Below are 20,522 nucleotides of genomic sequence, written 5' to 3'. Positions count from 1 at the left end.
AAGGAGTGCAGGAGACCTGCTGCCAGAGGATCAGGGTTGACACGAAAATTGTTGGAGTCAGGAAATTCCAGGCCCCTTAAGTCATTCGGGAAGACAGTTGACATGAGAGGCCAAGGGAGGGGATCAGGTTGCTTCTGTGTAAGTAGGAATTGAGGTTCCCGTCAAGAACTGGTCTGGCAGGGAGGTATCTTCAGTCCTTCACTCTGGAGGCAAAGTCTGGATATTTCCCTCTGAATCTTTATCATGACCAGATTGGAATGAACCTCCACTCACTGCCTATTCACACTGTTGTGTTCTTTTATAACTGTTACTTAAGTATCCCTGACAAAATTGAAGAATTCATTTAGTGTACTTAGCAAGTGCTTTGTACAAATGATACCTAAAGCTGACCCCTCTAAAACGTCGGGGGGATTTTACTGTTTCAATTCCAGCAAAGAAGCCTTTTATTTACTCCTCGGCTCATGTGATGGTTTAAATATTAATCTCCTGTGTCTCCAGGGTACCGATGAGGTGGGGCTTGTGTTGTGCAATGGAGCAGGCACTGTGTGTTGATTTGTTTGGTGTCTTTACAGGCAGCCCGTGTCGTTGGGACCTCCTTTATGCACTTGTGTCTCTAAGGGCAGCAGTGTCTGACCTTGTCCCCTTCCTGTAGCCCTACTGTGAAGACTCCACACACATTTCTTAAGGGATTAAAGGCACATGTTCATCTTTTCTGTTTTAGTTGAAGGACTCACTAGTACAAATGGCCCAACCATTAGGCAAGGAGAGCAAAGTCGTGACACAGGCTATGGAAGTCATGGCAGCCTTTCTCCTGAAAGCGGGGCTGGGGCAGTTTTATGGAGGATACTTGGGTCTTGGGAGGCTGTGGCTTGCTAATTATAGAGAAGGAATACAACTGAGGATGAACTTCCATATATTTGGACAGTTGGTCTCAATGGCTTTTTATTCTCCTCTGTGTTCTATTCTTGTGTCATACTTACTTAATAAAATGATCTTTGAGGGAAGGAAGCATTTATGTGTTCCTTGGTGCCCAGCCTGTGCCTGACAAATAATTTTGTTAAAATTGAAATATGGAAATGGTAATAGTTAATGATGCCTTGAATGTGAGGAGAGGAATGTTGAGAACAGGCAGTTCTGCTAAGGTTTTGGGATTCTGGTGTTGGAAGCCTGGGGAGGTTGTGGGGCTTCCTGTTGTGGTTGGGGCTGGCTAGGACCATGTTCAGACAGACACTTGGTGGGCCAGGGTGAGAGCTGAGGAAAACCAGATATTCACCTCAGGCTGCTGGGAATAAAATCAGAAGGTATGTGGTGGAAATGATGTGCAAAATAGCCTTGGTTGTCAGTAAGGACAGGGCTATATCTGCTGGCTACTAGTAACCCCCACCTCTGCCTTAATTAAGGAGAAGAGCAGAAGGCTTGGTGGGGCGGTGGGGGCTGAAAGCCCAGGACAAGATCTCTCAGCCTTTCTTCCACTCTCTGCTAGCTCCACTTTTGGCGCCTCAAAGTAATGACGCGGGAGGGCTAGAAGCAGTGCGTGCTAGAGCTCGCCTGGGTGGCTCAAGAGGGCTGGTTGATAAATTCTCAGGGATTTTGTGAGCCAGTTGTTCAACATAGCCATTAATAAAAATTAAATGACAGAAATGTACAATTAATATTATATTAAAAACAAAGATAATAAGGTACAAACTTTCAGTTATAAAATAAATAAGCCACTGGGATGTAATGCACAGCTCAGGTAATATAGTCAGTAATATCATAATAACTTTGTATGGTTATTAGACTTATCATGGTGATCACATTGAATGCTATATAAATGTTGAATTACTATGTTATACACCTGCGACTAACGTAATAGTGGATGTCAACTACACTTTTAATTAAAAAACAAAGATAATAACTTAAAGAATGTCACTTTCTAATTGTTTTATTACATCATACTGCTATATATGCTTTTGAGGTTTTTTACAATTCTTAGCTTGAAATCGGCCATGGTGGGAGTATTTATACCACAAACACGTGCACATTCTGCCTCTCTCCACTGCAGAGCAGCACGTCCTCTCCTACTTGGTTCTCTCGTCAGGTCTGAGTGTGGATCACAGTGTCAGAATGACTCAGATGCCCTCGAAGAGAAATAGAAACTTGATCCAAAAGCTGCTTTCTCTGGGCTCATATGTTTCCAGGGGCTGAGGCACAAGAAATTGTTATGGCTTTAAGGGCTTTCATTATCCCCATTTTCTAGTCTGTAGATTAATGTGGGATTAAACATAATTGATTATCAACAGAACAGACCATATAAGCTATATTAGGTAACATGGTCTATAGGAGTTATAAGCTAGACGGGGCTGTAGTGATTCCAGCTCTGCACATGGTCCAGTGTACATGTCAACAGGTCCAATTTCTAATGGAATTTTCCACCTAAGAATGATAAAGTTTGATTTTAGTCCTCAGGAGACCCTTGGCCCAGGAGATGCCTTCTGCAGGAAATCCTTCTTGTCTGTTGCTTCTGACGAGGTACTGTGGGTGCACCTCTGACACCACAGTACTGTGAGTTTGGCCAATTTGATTCCTGGGTTTAAATGCTTTCTCAGATCAGATGATCCATCTGTAGATGCCAGTCAAGAATGCTGAAGCTCACCAGCATGCCTTTAGAGGAACAGTTTATTATTAGAGAAATAAAACAAGTGGATCAAATAGGATTAACCCCATTCACTGATTTAACTACGTGTTTCTTACAAATCATAAAGAACACATTCCTTTAATTCTGTTGAGGATGACCAGAAACATGGCACTGTGGGGTCTCTGCAAGAATCAGCAGCCTCATACATGCTGAATCTAGGCAAGATGAGTCTCCATTTCTCTTACTGAGGATAATAAGCAAAGCTTTTCTGTCTAGATAAATGCCTGTTAATCTTCCAACAGTAAGGGAGATTTCAAACAAAATCTCACTTACTGTTGGAAGATTAACAGGCATTTATCTAGATGTTTTAAAGTAGCCACATATTTGCCTCCACTTTTCCCTAGTCTCCTGCCATTTTGGAACAAGATCCTTAACTCACCGGGTAGATGAATAATAAGAGCCTTCCTACAGCCTGAGAAATTAAGTATGAAGTTTTATATTTGGATTTCCTCATTGTGTTAATTTTAATCTTTGGTAAAATCATTTTCCTAGATTTTAAGTGTATTGATTATTCTAGATGTCATGTTGGCTGCTGTAACAGATAATCTCAAAATCTTCATGATTGCCCCCGCCTGCCCCACAAAGGCTAATGTCTTGCTCTTGTCACTGTCCATGGTGGGTCAGTGGAGGTTGGGGAGCAAAGTGCTCTCCTTCGTGCAGTGATTCAGGAACAGGTGCTCCTTCTCTCTGGAGCTCAGCTGGTTTCTAAACTTTTGGGTCCTCCTCTGGCTCCTCTGCATCTGGCCGCAGGCAAGAGAAGAAAGGTGGACGGTTGGCAGGGGTGTGAAGGCCAACCTTGGTGGAGGCTTTGTCCTATTGGGTTCTGTTGCTTGGTACTCAGTTACATGGCCAAAGCCCAACTGTAAGGCTGGGATAAGTGGTCTGTGCATCCAGGAGGAAAAGGGAAGGGGGTGGACAAACACGTGGCATTGCCTTGGCCACACCAGAACACTCAGATGAGATAAGCTGTGTATTGCAAGATTAATGTTTGCTAGCCCTTTGCAGGTCTCAGGCCATAGAGAGGATGCAGAGCAGTGGTCAAGAGCATGATCTTGAGTCAAACTGCAGGAATCCAAATCCCAGCTCCATCATTTACCCATGGGACATTGGGCATATAATTTATTCTCTCTCTGTGCATCAGTTTCTTCTTATGTAAAATAGAGATAATAATAGAACTTAATAGGGTTCATATGAGAATCAAATGAAGTAACATATGTAAAATGCTTAGAATTATGCATGGAACATAATTAATAACATATAAGTATTCATTAAATAAATTTCTTGAAAATGAGACTAGTAATGAAGAGATCTAATGTCCTCTGTGGTATGTTGTAATTTGGATATGTTGTCATTCAAATGGGGACTCTTTCTTTCAGTTCAATTATAAAAATGTATATTGAGCAACTATTAATTATAATGTGCCAAGGATTACCACAGGATCTGAGTAAGTAGGCTTCTCACTGAATCAAAGGAAATAGCATATTTTCCCCACCAAGTTTGCCTTTTAAAGTCTGTGACTCTTAATCTACAGTCATTTTGGCATTGTAATCTTGGTTTCCACTCGCCGTAGCCACAGCTTCTCCTGGACCCCTCAGAGTGGAAAGTGGCACTGGACCAGTGCTCAAAGGACTCCTTCCCCTCCCCTGTCCATGTCTCTTGGGTCCCTGTCAATGCCACTCCCTTGATAAGTGTCTCATCTGTCCACTCAGTATTTTCCCAATCTATTCACATGAACATACTACCTCTTCTAGTTATGATCTGAATTTTGGAATAATGCTTGATTAAAAACCCAAATGACTTCCCCATACTGAGTCCCTGTCTCGGGAGCAGGCTGGGCTTAACAGGCTCTTTGTCTTGCAGCTCGATGACTGCACGCTACAGCTGTCCCACAATGGCACCTACCTGGACTTGGAAGCCACCCTGGCAGAGCAACGGGATGAGTTAGAAGGCTTCCAGGATGACGTTGGGTAAGAGCCACAGTGGTCCCTGCTGACTGGTCCTGACCTTCCAAGAAAGGGGGGTACATTGAGGCCTGAAAGTATTTTGGAGAAATCACCGTAGCTTTGACCTTCTCTGCATTCACATTCAGACAAAAAGAAGGGAGATGCAAATGACTCACCAGCAGTAACTACACACCCTTTTGCATTTTGAGTAACTCTTCTTGACAAGGCTACTCAGCGGTAGGAAAATTTCTGGTATAGTTTAATGAAGCATATGGTACTTACGTTCTAAGTTTCCGTTTTTAAGCCAAATATAATTAAATTAATATTTTCCAGATTTTAGTGGATTGACAACTGTTTTAAACATTGTTTTTAATGATAACTTACTGGATATTTAGTTGTCTTGGCAGATGACAGAAATCATTTTATACTGTATCATCTTTTGAACTCATTACTGTGGAAAAAATAATTATTGATTATGTTAATTAACATCAAGTTACTTTTAGCCTACATCTAGAATGGCTTAATATTTCTGATTGCTGAATCTGAATAAAGCAATATACATAAAAAAAATCGAAGATGTGTACAGAAAGTAAAATCTCTATAGGAATATACCCCTACAATCAGCCATTCCTACATTTATTATATCACTGAAACAGCCTTCTGCCGAAGCCCCTGCTTCCTTTTCTACCCCTCATCTGTCTAGGGCCACGTGTATCTATTATTTTATCATCTTCCTACGTAGAAAACGTCAGGGACTCCTGTTGCTTTCCAAATAATGCTCAGCTATCCTAATCTGGTGATCAGGAACCTCCCCATAAGTTGTTTTGATGTTATCTTGCTTGAGTTAAAAATATATTACAGCCAGATTAATATTATCTGAGAATGCTGATTTTTCATGAATGGCTCAAACAATGAGGAAAAATGGGAACCTTGTTATTGTGTTTCCTACCTTCTCTGCGGTTTACTGATGACTTCCAGGATTCCCCTGCTTTATCACCTGTCGCAATTTATGGTTCTTTCCCCCTTAATTGTCCTTCTTCTCTGCTGCTACAACTCTATTAGGTCAGAGCTGGACCCCTCTGAATAACAAGTGCCTAGCATCTTCTCAACATGTTATAGACACATAGTGAATGTTGGTGATCGGTTGAATGGCAGGATCCCAGAATGGATTCCTGAATGTCATGACCATGATCACCAAGGAAACTAGGGTCCTTGGTAGGAACCAATAAGGTTCTCTGAGGATGCCCTTCCTGTCTCCTGAGAGGTTCCAAGGGCTGCATCAACAGCATGTGTGTGGAAAAAGACCCTGAAACTACCATAGGCTGCACACATGTGAGGGGTATCATTATTAAGTCACATTGGATTCTACTCATAATCATTTCCAATACTAATTTTGAAAATTAATATTATTAGACTGCTAAACTTGGGGAATTTCCGTTGCTATAGTTTTTACTAAGTGTTGACAACAACATCCCTTTATATAAGATGTCAGAATCCAGGCTGGATGACAGTCTGGATGACTTTGTGGCTCATTGATCCAACAGATCTCAGGAATGTTATGAATAGATCATTGTCAAGTTGAAGAATGTCAACCGTGGTGTTATGCTTAAAGACCATGTCCTGTTTGATTTTTTTTCTTTCTTATCGAACCTTGAATGGTTGGAGATTGTGGCTTAGAAAAAAAGTGTTTATATTAGACAACAGTATCAAAAGTTAAGAGTTGGCAAGAAAAGAACCTTTATGGAGAACCTGCTATGCCAACCACTGTGCTAGGCACCTTATTCAGTGTACGTTCGTTTAATAGTTCATTCTCTTACCAGTCATATGGTTGGATTTATTCATCTTCATTTTTCATCTGAAATAACCGAGGGTCAGAAGTTGAATTACATGTACAGGGTGGCAGAGCCTGTGGGTGGTGGAGCCAGATTTGAACATAGGTGTGACCAATTCCCAAGTCTGTACAGGAAGGCCTCATTTTATCGTGCCTTGCTTTATTGTGCTTCACAGATATTTGCCTTTTTTATAAATCGAAGGTAAGGCCCTCCCCCAGCAAAAAGATTATAACTCAGTTTATTGCAAGATTCTCTTTATTGTGGTGTCTGGAACCAAACTCACAATATCTCCCAGATATGCCTGTGCTCCTCCACCATCCCAGGAGCATCTGGGCAAAGGCACTTTAAGGTCCTACTCAGGATACACATTTGTACCTTTGGTGACATAAGATTGGTTAATTCAAGGACATCTTCAGTCCCAGGCTAAAACACTGGCTCTAGTTGAAATAGCACCCAACCACACTGCAAGGTGGCTCCAGGGAAGACACATTTGCTGCCACCATCTGGCTCTGACACTACAGCTTGCACTGTATTGGAAGGTCCTTCTCTGCCGTTTCTGAAGTGCCAGGTACTCTGCTGCAAGGTCACCGGAGTAGATCCTGGGATTACTTTCTCATTTTGTTTCCTTCTGAATCATCTGCTGGCCATGGGTCCACCTGGCAGGTGCAGCCTTGACCACATTTCTATACCTTAACAGCATGGGATGCTGAGGAAATGAATTACTGTGAGAAGGCAAGGCTTATAATATGGGCAATTGCAAATGGGAAGGTAGCCCAAAAGCTGTTGGGTAACTGCATATTTGACAGGTGTGCCCTAAACTCACTCCAGAGTGGGGTTTATGTCTTTGAGATGGTCTTCCTTTGTAGTGATCTACCTCTTGTCCTTTGGAATGCACTTGGGATGACACTCCTCTTTGTCTGGAAGAACATGAAGAAGCCACCTTTACTGATCTCTTGTGAGGAGGCCCCTGTGCCTGGCCGGACTGCAGAAGATATGCCAGGACAGTGCTGTCCTGGCATGGCCAGATTACTTTGGTTATCCTCAGGCCATTTACCACCACTGAGTGCTGGCAGCAAGTGGCAGTTCGCTGGGAGCTGCTGGAAGCAGCCTGCGGGCCGAGCCCTCCTACACAGATAGGAGGTGTCTGGGCACATTAGCAGCGTCACTTGCACTGAGCATCCCTCTGAGTTCCTCTCTTGGAACTGTGGCATTTGTCAAAGTCTGTGTGCTTGAGAACTTGTGTCTCTCATGAATGGAAAGTTAAAATGTAATTTCTTCCTAGTTAAGAATTGTGCTTGTAAGGCACAAAAAGGTCAAATGAAATATCACTTTTCTCTTGATTTCTTTGTGTAAATTATAGCAAAATATCTGCAAATATTCTGACCATCTAATGAAGGCATGTGGCAAGCTATGTGAGAATAGTAGTGTTTTTCGTGCAGTGTGTTCTGAGTAAATTTTCCTAGCTGGAGGAGTTTGTTTCTTTGTTCTTGTCCATTACCCTACTCTTTTATGCCAGGACTAAAAATTAACTCACTCCTTGTTTAGAATTATCACTCAAGCTATAGCTAATCAGAGAGGAGGAAAAAGACCTTCAAAAGTGGAAGGACAAAGCAATGGCTAGCACAATGGAGCCATGTCTGTTCACTACCTTTCAAGGCCTGGGAAATTAGCAGCAGAAACAGAAACCCCATAGCCTTTGGATTATTATTCCTGACCCTGCCATCGTGTGACCTTGGGCAAGCCACTTTACCTCTCATAGTTTATAAAATTTATGTATAAAATAAGGACAATATTAGCCAATCCCATTTCACTACCTGAATCAGCTGGAATTCCAGCGGGGTCTCTGGCATCCAAGGAGAGCATAATGGAGAGCAGTGTAGCTTCTTAGTGGTTAGGGACCTGGGCTTTGCAGTTAGTCTCATGGCTGTGTGACCATGGGGATGTTACTTTACCTCTCTGAACCTTAGTTTCCTTGTAAGTGGGGATAAGATAATCATAATACTGCCTCCTTGGGTCGTTGTAAGGTAAAATATGATTATGTATCTAAAACATTAAGCTAGCTTCCGGCACATAATACATACTCAAAACGAGTAGCCCTTACTATAATTACAGTCAGAATTTGAGAAGACGATACACTGAAATGAAAATCACTGAATTTTTTAGAACTAGAGTGGTCTATGCAAGTCAAGCCCTCTGAGATCAGCTTTTTTTTTAGCTAAGAAAATCAAGGCCGGAGTCTTGCCCACGGGGCAGAACTGGGCCAGAGGCCCTCACCTTTTTGGCTCTGTACCTCCACTTCCTCTGAAAAGTAAACCAGTGCCAGCTGAGGTCCATAGGGAGCTGTCACAGAGAAGAAGGGTTTCAAGGTTAGCCCTGAAGGGGAGGTGGAGAGGGCCATAGGTGGGAGCTTGGCAGAGCTAAGGGCCTGAGAAACACGGTACTTTACGATGTCGGGCGGCCCACGGCCGTGGTTGGACATAGTGTAAGCAACCCCAGGTGCTCCTGTGAGTAACTCAGGGCTCTCACTTTTCCTCAGCTTGACCCCAGAGGGTCAGCCCTGAAGACAACGCTGCTTCTGTCTTGGTTTCCTCATCTTCCACAAGGGCTGGTAAATACTCATTCCACTCCCACCCCGCTTCTATCCCACAGGGTTGCGTGTGGGTGGGAAAGTCAGATGAAATCCTGCGAAGTGTGGGTGGGTGGGGCAGAGCCTGGCAGTGTGAGGCTTGAGGCACAGAACGAAGGATGTGAGGTCAGGCAGGGGTGGGAAGAGCTGTAAGGAAACCCGTCTACAAGGCCTGCTTTGCAGTGGACATACTTCGAGGGATAAAAGTTTGCGGGGAGCTTTGGTTGGACTCTTAGACACCTAACTTCTCAGCCTACAGCTCATGAGCCCCAAGGATCCATATGTGTGGGTCCATGAACCCCTGAGGTTTCTGCAGTTTGTGGGTGTGCAGGGTTTTTGGGGGTGGAGAAGGGTTTCAACAGTCTTTCATCAGATTCCCCAAAAGTTCTTCGCATCCCAAAATGTCAAGTTTGAGGGGAGAAGGTTTTCCCTTCTCACTGAAACAAAAGTTAACCTCATCCATTCACATCTTTGTCTGGTTTTCTCTGCATCTAGACCTGGTAGAATGGAAAATCACCTAAAATACATTTTGAATCTAAATCTAAAAACCTATGGAACCTGAAAAACCAAACCAAACAACTCCCCTCCCCCGACAAGTTATAAGAGAGAATCTTGTTGGGATGAGGGTGGGAAGCAATGAAGAGTCTCCCCGTCTTTTCCTCTTAAGTGATTATCTTCAGCTGGCAGTGCAGGTGTATTGTCTGAGGCTCTTCTGGCAAGTCAGTGAAGGTACTAAGGGCCTCCTGTCAGTGCTATTCAAGGCTCAAGGTGCAGACCACCAATCCCTGAACCCTGGTCATGGTTGGGGAGAAAACTGGCCCTTTTAAACACAAGGTGCTGTCAGGGCGAATTCAGTACTGAGCTGAGCAGGGATCCCAGGGTCTCCTGCAGACCAGCTCTGAGCCAGTGCTGGGCCAGCTGCCTCTGAATACCTTGGGAGAAAGCTGTTTAAAAATTCTGGTTTCTAGGTACCTGCTTTAGGAGGTTCAGCATGGGTCTGAGAATCTCACCTTTTAAAAAGCTCTCCAGGTTGTTGGATGCTTGGTCAGGAACCTACAGCATAGATTTTCAATCTAGGAGAATATTGTAGCCCCCTGAGGAACTTTGAAAACTACCCTCACATGCCAGCCCCAGACCAGTGAAATCAGACCTTAGAGGTGGGCCTGGGCTATTTAAGGCCTCCATCGGGTTATTCCACTACGGGAGGAAGATGGTTCCTGCAAGTGCTGTAGTGAGTCAGACAAGAGAGAACAAACTCTTGTGCTGAGTGGACAGTGGCATTTGAAAGGCCCTAAATACTTTCAAACTCCAGATTGTACAATGGGACAAAGATGGCAGCAGGTAGGAGTTGGGGAGCCCAGGTAGGCACTGGGGCTTTACAGCATGGTTTGGAGTCAGAAGAGAACTGACCTGTAAAGAGAGAGCCGTCACGGAACTCCTCAAGTAAGGGGGACGGTGGGCTGAGTGGATGGAACTTTGAGCAGGGAGACTGCGGGCAGGTGTGGCCCACTGTGGAGGGGAGAGGGTCTGACCCTGGTGGCGAAGGTAAGCGGTTGAATTGGGGCCCACTCCAGTGGGAGAGGGAGAGGGAGCTGTGACTCTTAAGAGGTACTGGTTGGGTAGAGGGAAATGAGAAAATAAAATGGACAATGAAATCAGATGGATAGTGTACAGATGGTGGACTGCTTAAAGAAGTGGTGAGGTTATGGAGCGGGGGCAATTTGGAGTGGGAAGAAGAGGTTTATACATGATAGACTGAGGTTAGGTCAAGCCACTTGCAAAGTAGGAGTTGGCCAGGTGAGAAATACTGGCTCGGGACCTTGGCGAGAAGCATCAAGGACCAGAGAGACTGGGGGTGAGCCCTTGGAGGAAGTTGTAACTCTAAAACTTTTCTAAAAAACAAAGTTTACCTTAAAAAAGTGGATGATTACAAGATACTCTTAGGAACCCAGGCTTATTTTATCTTTCTGCTCTGCCATCCTTAGGGTGGCTTTCATCTTCCATGCTTCGTCATAGGTACAATATGACTGCTCTCCCTCTAGCATCATATGAAGGCAAGGAGGCATGCATTGGTTTGGGTACATCTTCTCCGTGGTAACCAAGAGATTCCAAAATATTTCAGTTTAAAGAAGATAGAAGTTTATATCTTTCTTGTGTGAGAGTTCATATGTGTGCATTCTTCTTGGGACTTGTAGAACTACACTATCCTCAAAATGAGGATTCCGTCTGTGTTCAGAGTTGTTTTAGTTTTTCATTTCTCATTGGCTTCCCAGCCACCAGGAAGAAGGAAATGAACAGAGGGAGTGCATGTCCATTCCTTGCGTCCATAGCTTTCACTCATGTGCCATTGGCTGGAACTTAGGTTCACACCACAAATCCGGGCCTGTGTCCAGTTAACCCTCTACCTCTGTTACTGCGGCTATACAGTAACAGGTCCCTGCCTGATATAGGAAGGGTGAAATCAAATGTTGGTGCCACAGGATTGGTGTCTTCTAAAGAGCTGGTCCAGAATCTCCACCTACAACTTTCACATGGCCACCTGTCGGGGCTAAGGAGACTGAAGAATTCAGTTTTCTGTGGGTACATTATCACCCCAGACAAAACTGAGTTCTCTTTACAAGACAAAATGGGAAAGTGGGTATTGAGTAGGTAACCAGTGGTATTTGCCTCAGCACAGAGAGAGAAAATTTCAAAGAAAAGGCAGTTGAGAACACCATTGCCACAGAGAAATCAAGTTGTGAGAGCACCAAGGCAAGGTCGGGGGGTAGTAAGAAGGAGATTTAGGGTGTTCTTGGGGAGAGAGGAAGCAGAAAAATAATAAAGTGGGCAGACAGAGATAGGTCAAGGAGAGAATGGGGCTGAGAAGGAGAGGCACTAGGATTCACTGGAGCTGGGAGTTGAGAATGGTTTGAACAAAAGCTTTTTTCTCATTAGGGGACACCTGAGGGTGAAAGTCTAAAACTATCAAACTCTTAGAAGAAGATAAGAATAAGTCTTTGTTTCTTAGATATGAACACCAAAAGCATAGTACTACTACAGACAAGGAAGCTAAAGCTCAGAGAGGCTAAGTAACTCATCTAAAATCACACAGCTGACTTCAAAGTCTGTGCTTTTTGTCTCTAATGTTTACTAGGGGAGACTAGAATGTATCTGGAGATGAATGTAGTGGCAACTGGCTCTCTTGAACTTGGAACTTCTGAGTAAATTAATCTTAGCTAGTACTATTTTTTCACTTGCTGATGACTGGTTCAAATCCTTCTTCATCTCTTTATCCCTCAGGCAGAGCACTGGCTGAGTCTCACAGCTCTAGAAGCTTACTAGAAGGAAGATTATTCCTGAGGCAGCTGTTCAGGGGCTTCTAGCTTCTGATGCATATGTTTTCTACTCTTGATTGAAATCATAGTTTAGTTCTAGTTTGAGTGGAGGAATATTTGCGGGCATTGATTCTGCTGTTGGTTGTAAGAAAAAGCCATCGAGCTTTGAACTCTGTACCACTCAATAAATTATTGTATGCATTTGTTCTTACAGTCACAAACAGACTTTATATGTTATTCTTGTAAAAATATTCTCTCGTGAGACAGAAAGAACTGAAACACACGGGTTTCTGTGAGACTTACTTGGTTAAACCAGATTTCCTTCCCTGCCAAGGCCATTGATATTATTGCTGGAGAAACTTGAGTATTCTGAGAAACCAGGACGTTTTGGAAAATTTCTTCAGTGGCAGTACCACCATGTCCCTGGCATGCATGCCTTGGTTGGAGTATCCTTGAATTGAGTGTCTATTTTAGATAGTTCTCTTGTCACTCGGGTAGCACTGGCCTTGAATGTGGACACCCGATTGGCTGTGGCTAGTGTTCAAAGCCGGTGATGTTTCTCCAGCAGTGGCTGTGCTGATAGGGATGGAATCTGAGCCTCCCTGGGGAGTCCCAGGTCAAAGCAAACTGTTTCCCCCTTCTGGGTCACCCTGCTGCCAACAGGTGGATTTGGGAGAAGTGGCAGCTATGAAACTGTTAAAGTATGTCAATAATAGTGGGAAAAGGATCACTAAAGTGCCTACACTGAATCCACGTTGACAGCCTCTCACTGATTTCATTTTTGGAACATGGATGCTCCATGAAGGCAGATACCAAAGTTTGTGTTAGGATTCTCCAGAGAAATAGAACCAATGAGATATCTGTCTATCCATCTAGTCTAATATATCTAATCAATTTAATCCATCTGGTCTATCTAGAGAGAGATATTTCAAGTAATCAGCTTACTCCATTGTGGGAACCGGCAAATCTGAAATCTATAGAGTGGGCCAGCAGGCTGGAAATTCAGGTAAGAATTGATGTCCAATATCCGCAGGGCAGGCAGGATTTCTGTGTTGCTATTTTGAGGCAGAATGTACTTTGTGCACCTCATATAGCATACACTAGGCACCAGCGAAAGTGTGTAGAATGAGGGAATGAATGAAGGAACAACCGTCTGGGAGGCACTGTGGGGAGGTGACAGGAGCATAGCGCAGGTTCTGGGTCAGACTACCTGGGTTGAGTCTGATTTCTGTCACTTTCTACCTATGTGTCTTCAGTTTTGTTGCTTAACCTTTCTGGGCTTCAATTCCATCATTTTAAAAATGGCAATAATGTTACCTATGTTATAGGAAGTTTGTAGAAATCAAAACTGTATAAAATACTTAGAACTTTGTCTGGCACATGATAAGCATTCCATCAATGTTAACAACTATTATGATTATTATTTTCTGAGCCCAAACTGACATAGTATCACGCTGGCAGCAGGGGAAGGTATACCCATGATTATTTAATTTTCCTCTGAAATTTTAGCATGAAATAGAAAACAAGGGCATATTTACTACAAAAGTGGGCATAAAATGATTATTTTAAAACAGATGATATGATTATTTCCCTAAAGGAAGCCAAAATCAGCCAAAAGATTTTTAGAGTCAAAAATAGCAGTGAGATGGCCATATATAAAAGAAATACATAAAAACAACCTTTTCCCAATATGTCAGCATTAACCAATTAGGAAATATAGTGGTGGAGGGAGGGAAGTTATCAAATTTAAAGGGACCTTATGATGGATGTCTTCTGTACATTGATATTAGATATATATAAATAAAACATTGAGCTTCCTGTAATTCTTCTTGAATTCTTAGGATAAACCTGATTTAGTCCTGTTGTATTATTTTCATAATTTAGTTTGCCAATATTTTCTTAGATATTTGCATCTTAACTTTTTAATGTGTCCTCTGTTAGATTTTAGAACCGAGGTTAAACAATGTCTCTAAAAAAGCAGAGACACTTTGTCTCCTTTGTAAGCCCTGGAGAATATTCTATCGTGAGGCAATTGTACTGCAAAGGGCAGGATGGTGCTGGTGACTGTGAAGTCAGACACTCCCCCAGCCATCTGACTTTATGTAGGTTACGTCATTCCTACAAGCTTTGCTTTCCTCGTCTGTAAAATGGGCACAGCAAAGGTACCCACATCAAAGTCTGGAGGAAGCAGGGATGGAGGAAGAGGGTTGGAGATGAAGGACACCTTCTATGGACCTGGCTGCCCTCGCCACCACTTGTCTCCACCTTTGCCACCTCCCTCCTTTGCCAACAACTTCTAGGATCTGGGGCCTCATCCAGTCAAGAGGCTTCCACAGCCCTCGGCTCCACACAGGTAACTCCACAGGGAGAACTTCTGCAAAGATTTCTCCCATCGTAGGATTTTGTGTATAGGGGTAGGGAATGCCGGAGGTAGAATACTGAAGCAGAGGAATTATGCATGATAAAACTTCTTAAGGTCTTTTTTGTTCTGTGGTCTCATAAATTCCCTTAGGGTTTAGCTTAACCAATGCAGTTGCCTGATTTCTCAATGCATAAGCACAGAAAACAATGGCACCTCCAGAATGGGGGGTCTGCCATGGCCTCCTTGGAAGGACTGGCCTAGTTTTCGTGCAGTTGCCTGGAATCCCAGAATGACCGCCCTACACACGCACTATGGGACTGGAGAATTCTGTGGGAAAACTTAAGTACTTCCTCGAAGTGCAACTTTGCAGTTGTTTGAAGATAAAAGTAGGGGCCCCTTTGAACATCTCCAGAACTTGAGGTATTCTAAAAATATTTTCCCTGGCCATCCCATGCTTCCCTACTCCAGGCATCTAATGCATGTACTTTGCCTACCATTCATTTGGTATTTATTATTGACTCATAACCACTGATAACAGGAGTTGCAGGCAATGCTCCATCCAGCGTTGAGGACTTCAGGTTTGCTCCTTCTGATAGTTAAAATCTGGCCACTGCCAGAGGTTCTGCAGTTTCTGCTCCCAGCTCTGGGGGAGGCTACGCACCTGATGGTGGTTGCCCCCCACCCCAGGACTCCTTTCCTGGCAGTTCACACAGGCCATTCAATACTTGAGTCCAGTGCACCTAAATGAAACTGAAACTTTCTGCCTAGTATGATCACAAGAATTGAGTGTTAATATCAGAATTGTTGACAGAGAAGATTTTATTGTGTGTGTGTGTGTAAGAGAGAAAACTTCGAAGAAGTCTGTGTTTATAGGAATCTCAAACTTGTCTTCTGAAGATCGATCAAGTGTTGTGTATTTGTTGTAAACTCAAGACTAGTGCTTTGCACATAGTCAATGTAAAGTAATCAAATAAACAAAAAGGAGGGTCTCGGGATTTGAAGCAACTGAATGCAGGTTCTCTACCTATAAGCAGCTGCTGAACTGGAGGCTACTGCAAGCTTTTGTAGAACTATGCATCTGGTTTTCCTTTCTCCATTAAAAGAAAAAAAACCCACAAAACATCCCATTTTCAAACCATACTTTCCCTTTTTATCTGGTCTCAAGAATAAAAAATATAATTGTTTCACTGATTATGATGAATTCATAATCACAGTGTTAACAGTGTGCCCTGGTGAGATATATGTTCTCTTCCCCTCCAGGAAGCAGGAAAGCACTGCCAGGCTCTGTTATAAATAAGGCCCTGATGGGCAGAGATGGGTGGCCAGAAAAATGATGGCTGGCCACTGAGAGGCCCAGCGGGTTACCTGCTGCCATGCTGGTTGCTGGCACATTTTACCTTTGTCCACTGGTTTCTCCCTTTCTCCAAATATCAAAGCCTTTGTTACCCCCAGGTAACCAGGACTCATGTTTTTTCCCCATTTATCATCTTCTCTGTCAACTGCTCTATGCTTTAGTCCTTCTTTGCATAAAGTGGGATGAGCCCTAGTAGGAACAGAACTGGGGAGAAAGCCATCTTCTTTTCTTCTTCATAAGAAATGAAGTGAGAAGGAAGTAAAGGTGAGGCAAGGTGTGGTGTAAATTGGTATTCCTAGTAACAAGTAGCCTATAAGTTCTTTGGTGGACTTCCATCTTCCTGTTAAAGATAAATGCCCTGCAGTGTTGGATCAATGTACATAGCAAAGCAGCTCTTTCTGATTCCCCCCACTATGTGTGCCCTTCTCCTATATCCAGAAAAATGTAAAAATAGCCATGGGAATGATCAAGCAGATTTGTGTTGTTACATTCCAGGGATTTCACTTTATGGGCACAGATTTAAAAATTTTCCCAACATGGTCAAGCATGAGTACATGCAAACTCTGTAGATGGAATGGGTTGACTGGGTTTGGCAATAAAATGCGTGTGTCAATCCAACAGAATCAAACTTTATTTTATTTTCCATAAAGCCCTGTAACGTCACATTATTTCAGGGTAGATTCTGGTTCTGTTTAGGTCTCTGTCTAGCCTCTTTCAGGTGGGTGTGTCAGAACCTTCAAGCTGATTAACAGTGTCTAGGCATCTTCTCACTGACTCTTCTGATGCCCATGCATGTTTGTCTCCTGTTTTCTCTCCATTAGGCGGGGTAAGAAGCACAGCATCATCTTAAGGACACAGCTGTCTGTGAGGGTCCATGCCTGCATCGGTGAGTGACATCTGCACGGGGTGCTTGCCATCTGCCCTCAGTGATTAAATTAGGATGAGAAATGCCACTCATGGGAATAGTGCTCACTATTACGCTATCTACTTACGTTAACCCTTACCACTGGATCGTTAAGAGTGTTTTTGAAGCAGTTTCTAGCAATTGTTTTTGAAGCCCTGTTTTACCTAACTTCCTTTGTTGTTTGTTTACTGAATAGAGCTGGAGGTAAGACAGATTTCTGATGAGGTTCTTTTTGGCAATGCTAGAAGGGATGAGGTTCTTCTGGGGGCTGTGCCAATGTGAATCTCCAGCTGTCGAAGTGACCTCCCTGTGCTTCCTGGTAGCTCTTCGAAGCTCCCTGGGGGGAAGTGGGGCCTGAAGCTCTGGTTCTGGTCAGGTGATATCTCAGGTCAGTGCCGATTCAGAATGGCTTGCCTGCCATCACTCAGGAATCCCACTGGGGCCATTCCTGCAGCCACTGATTTTTCCTGGACCCACTCGTTTCCGTACCTATAGATTTGGGTTGAATGGCAATGAAAACAATTATTTATGCTAAGTTGACAATCTCTATGTGAGGCGTTTCTAAAACTGGCTTGGTGTCCTCCTGGCATTGGGCCACATTGAGGCAGGTATATAATTTAAGAATAAAAAAGGAACTAAATTTTTATTTTATGCATCGAAGTTTTTCATATCTGAATAATTTTTCTTTTACTTAATATACATCGTGGTCTTAATTCAGGTCTCTAATTAGGAGAGCATAAGTCATCCTGTTGAGGCCCCATCTGCACCTGGAGTGTGGTGTGCATGGGTGGAATGGAAGGAATGATTTCTGGTCCTTCCTCCTTCCTTCATCCCTGCTGGAGACCCAGGGATGGGGCCGAGGGAGCAGCCGGACATAGAGGGAAATTTTACTTAGTTTGGTGTTAAGTGTGGTGAGGCTGCAAGTGTCTTGAGTGACAACCTTTGTCTGACTCTGTGGCCAGTGAATAGTTGTGTAGCAGACTCATAAACCTCAGGGGTTGGAGGGTCAAGGTGGCAGGAGGGTTTGTAATCTTGCTGGAAACAAAATAAGATCTGTAGGAACTTCAGTCAGAGTTGACCATTTGCTTCTCAACTATCTGTAGCACTGAGTGACCATAAGACATGTATGGTTACTTGATTGTATTTAATCAGTTTTTTTTAATTTTCCAGTTATTTCATATGTATAAATCACGTCTACTTGAAGAAAAGGCCTGTGACCTGTTTTGGATAAACTCTCCCCAGTCTTGGATCTAGAACAAATTCAGGCACATAATTTGTGCTAAATACTGTTGAAGTTCAATACTGGTTGAAATATATAGCTCATAACCGTAGAGATTTGGGATAGGATTATGAGTTGGTATTTCCCCAGAATAGTAAGGCAGTGGAAAGCAGATTTACACTAAAATGGGCTAGATCAAAATCCTAATGAGCTAACTAACTCCTTTTAAGAAAATTCACTCTTTTGCAATATGTGCTTAAATATTCAGCATAGAATTTTTTCTAATTAACTACCTTGTTATTGACTCACTGCATTAATTAATGTATTCTGTCATCCCACGTAATCCGCGTAAAACCATATCTTATCCCCATGGCACACTGAGCACCTCCAGCCTGTCCAGCCCACTCTCTCCCAGAGCACGCATGACTTCCTGCTCGAGGTGGTGAACTGGGTACTTACAGGATCAGTGTGTTTGTTCCCAAACCTCCTTATACCAATTGTACTTGTTATTGGAATTTTGTCATTTAATAAAATGGTACATGAATATTTTATAACCTGTTTAAATGTGAGTATAAAAAGTCACTGCTTTGAAAATTCATTGACTAGTTTGGAAAAGATTCAAAATTAGTACAGTAGCCTTTCCATTAACATAAGTGGGTTGTGACAACTATAAAAGGTAGAGACATATAAAGTATAGAAGGACTCTAGTCTTCACAAGGATCTTCATTCTTGCTTGACTTTAAAGAAATTGAGATTGGAAATTATAGAGCATGTTATTGGAGCGGTTCAGAAAAGAAAGTCCACATAGAATTTCAGGCCGTAGATTTTTAGTCAAGGGAAGGTCATGGCTCAAAAGGGTGTGAAGGGTGTCTCCTTATGTGCTATAAACAGGATGACCAACTGTGCCACACCACAGGCAAACCAAGATGGCCAGTCACCATAGCTGCAAGTTCAAGTAAAGTTTTAAGGTATATATAATTTTAAAGGATTTTCTGCCTTAATCAGTTTTCACCACTAATTTGGCCTGAGTATGTCAGATGAGGATTTGATTGTAGAAATTAACATCTGTACCTGAGAAGGAAAGTTTTCCTTTTGTCTTAAAAAACCCTCTTTCTCATTCCATTTCCTATTATTGGCAAGATCTGGAAAAGATTTATTATAATAGCACTATATATTATCCTTTGGTTATGTATAGAAAATGGAATGCGTGTATCATGTGTATGAAGTACCAACCCCCATTGTGACATATTCTTTCCTTTTCCAAATGGCAATATTAGATGAGATTTCTTTGAGATGAAAAAAAAAAGAAACCAAGCCCGACATGATCTTCTGTCAAAATGACAAAGGAAAACAGGACGGGGTAGGGGAGCCTTTTCACATCAGTTGTTTGAATCCTCGTTTCTTCTCAAGATTATTTTTCCTCTTTGCAATACAATAAATAGTTGAGTTATTACAGGAGTTGGACATGGCTGCTGTCTAAGGCCAAGCACCATATGCAGCTCCCCCAACGATCTTCCTTCTCACTGCACGGTTGGCTGGAAGGATCCCGGATCATCTTTGGCTCATGGGTTTAAAAATGCTATCACTCTACATTCCCTTCTCCTTCATTCCTGTTTTTATTAAGTACAAGAATGTTTAGAATCCAGGGCTGCATGTTGACGAATTGGAGGTGACGTGCCTTTGGAATTCTCCGGTGTTAACTTTGGAACTCCGTACCCATTGGGATGAGAGTGGAGTGGAGCCTTCATGGTTAGCAACTGAGCGAACCTCCTGAAAAATGAAGGCCACAGGGGCGCTGCTTTGATGGTCACAGTCAGCAGCTGAGACAGGTCTCTTCTGATAGCACAGCAGTTCTGAAGCATTTGGCAGGAAGTTGGAATGAGCTTTTGGTACAGAGCGAGGCCCCCAAGCTTTTTGTACCTCTGTGCTTCTCTCCACTGTAATTTTCATTTCTTTGCATGTTTTTAGTATGACCACTTGGTGTAACATATTGTAGCAAACAATGCATGACTTGTCTTCTTAATCTAGCTTCAGTCGCTCAAAAAATGATGGTCATATTATGGGCATGAAGTGACAGATATGAATAAAATAATCTATGATAGGCATGAGAAGTCTGCATTTTATGAGGTTAGCTAGAGAAAATAAATTTTTTGGTTTCTGCAAATGATCCTATTTCCAGACACCAGAAAAATGTTTGTAGGGCCAACTGGCTCTGATGACTAAATCTCACCATGAAGAGAAAAGGAGCAGAAGAATTATGGAGTGAGAAATGGAACCGAGGATTTCAAAAA

At 42.8% G+C, this 20,522-nt stretch overlaps 1 protein-coding gene across 1 annotated transcript in view; it reads left to right on the top strand.

Moving 5' to 3' along the window:
- The window catches only part of FHOD3 (formin homology 2 domain containing 3), a 406,356-nt gene that overhangs the window by 34,491 nt on the left and 351,343 nt on the right, over nt 1-20,522 (top strand). The window contains exons 2-3 of the mRNA XM_023532085.1: nt 4,538-4,644; nt 16,930-16,994. Coding sequence (XP_023387853.1) covers nt 4,538-4,644; nt 16,930-16,994 — 172 coding nt within the window. The remainder of the gene's footprint in view (nt 1-4,537; nt 4,645-16,929; nt 16,995-20,522) is intronic.

The sequence above is a fragment of the Pteropus vampyrus genome, unplaced genomic scaffold (assembly GCF_000151845.1).
Source record: "Pteropus vampyrus isolate Shadow unplaced genomic scaffold, Pvam_2.0 Scaffold3, whole genome shotgun sequence".
Lineage (NCBI taxonomy): Eukaryota > Metazoa > Chordata > Mammalia > Chiroptera > Pteropodidae > Pteropus > Pteropus vampyrus.
Note: the sequence above shows the minus strand (reverse complement) of the source record. Positions and strands in the feature narration are given on the sequence as shown.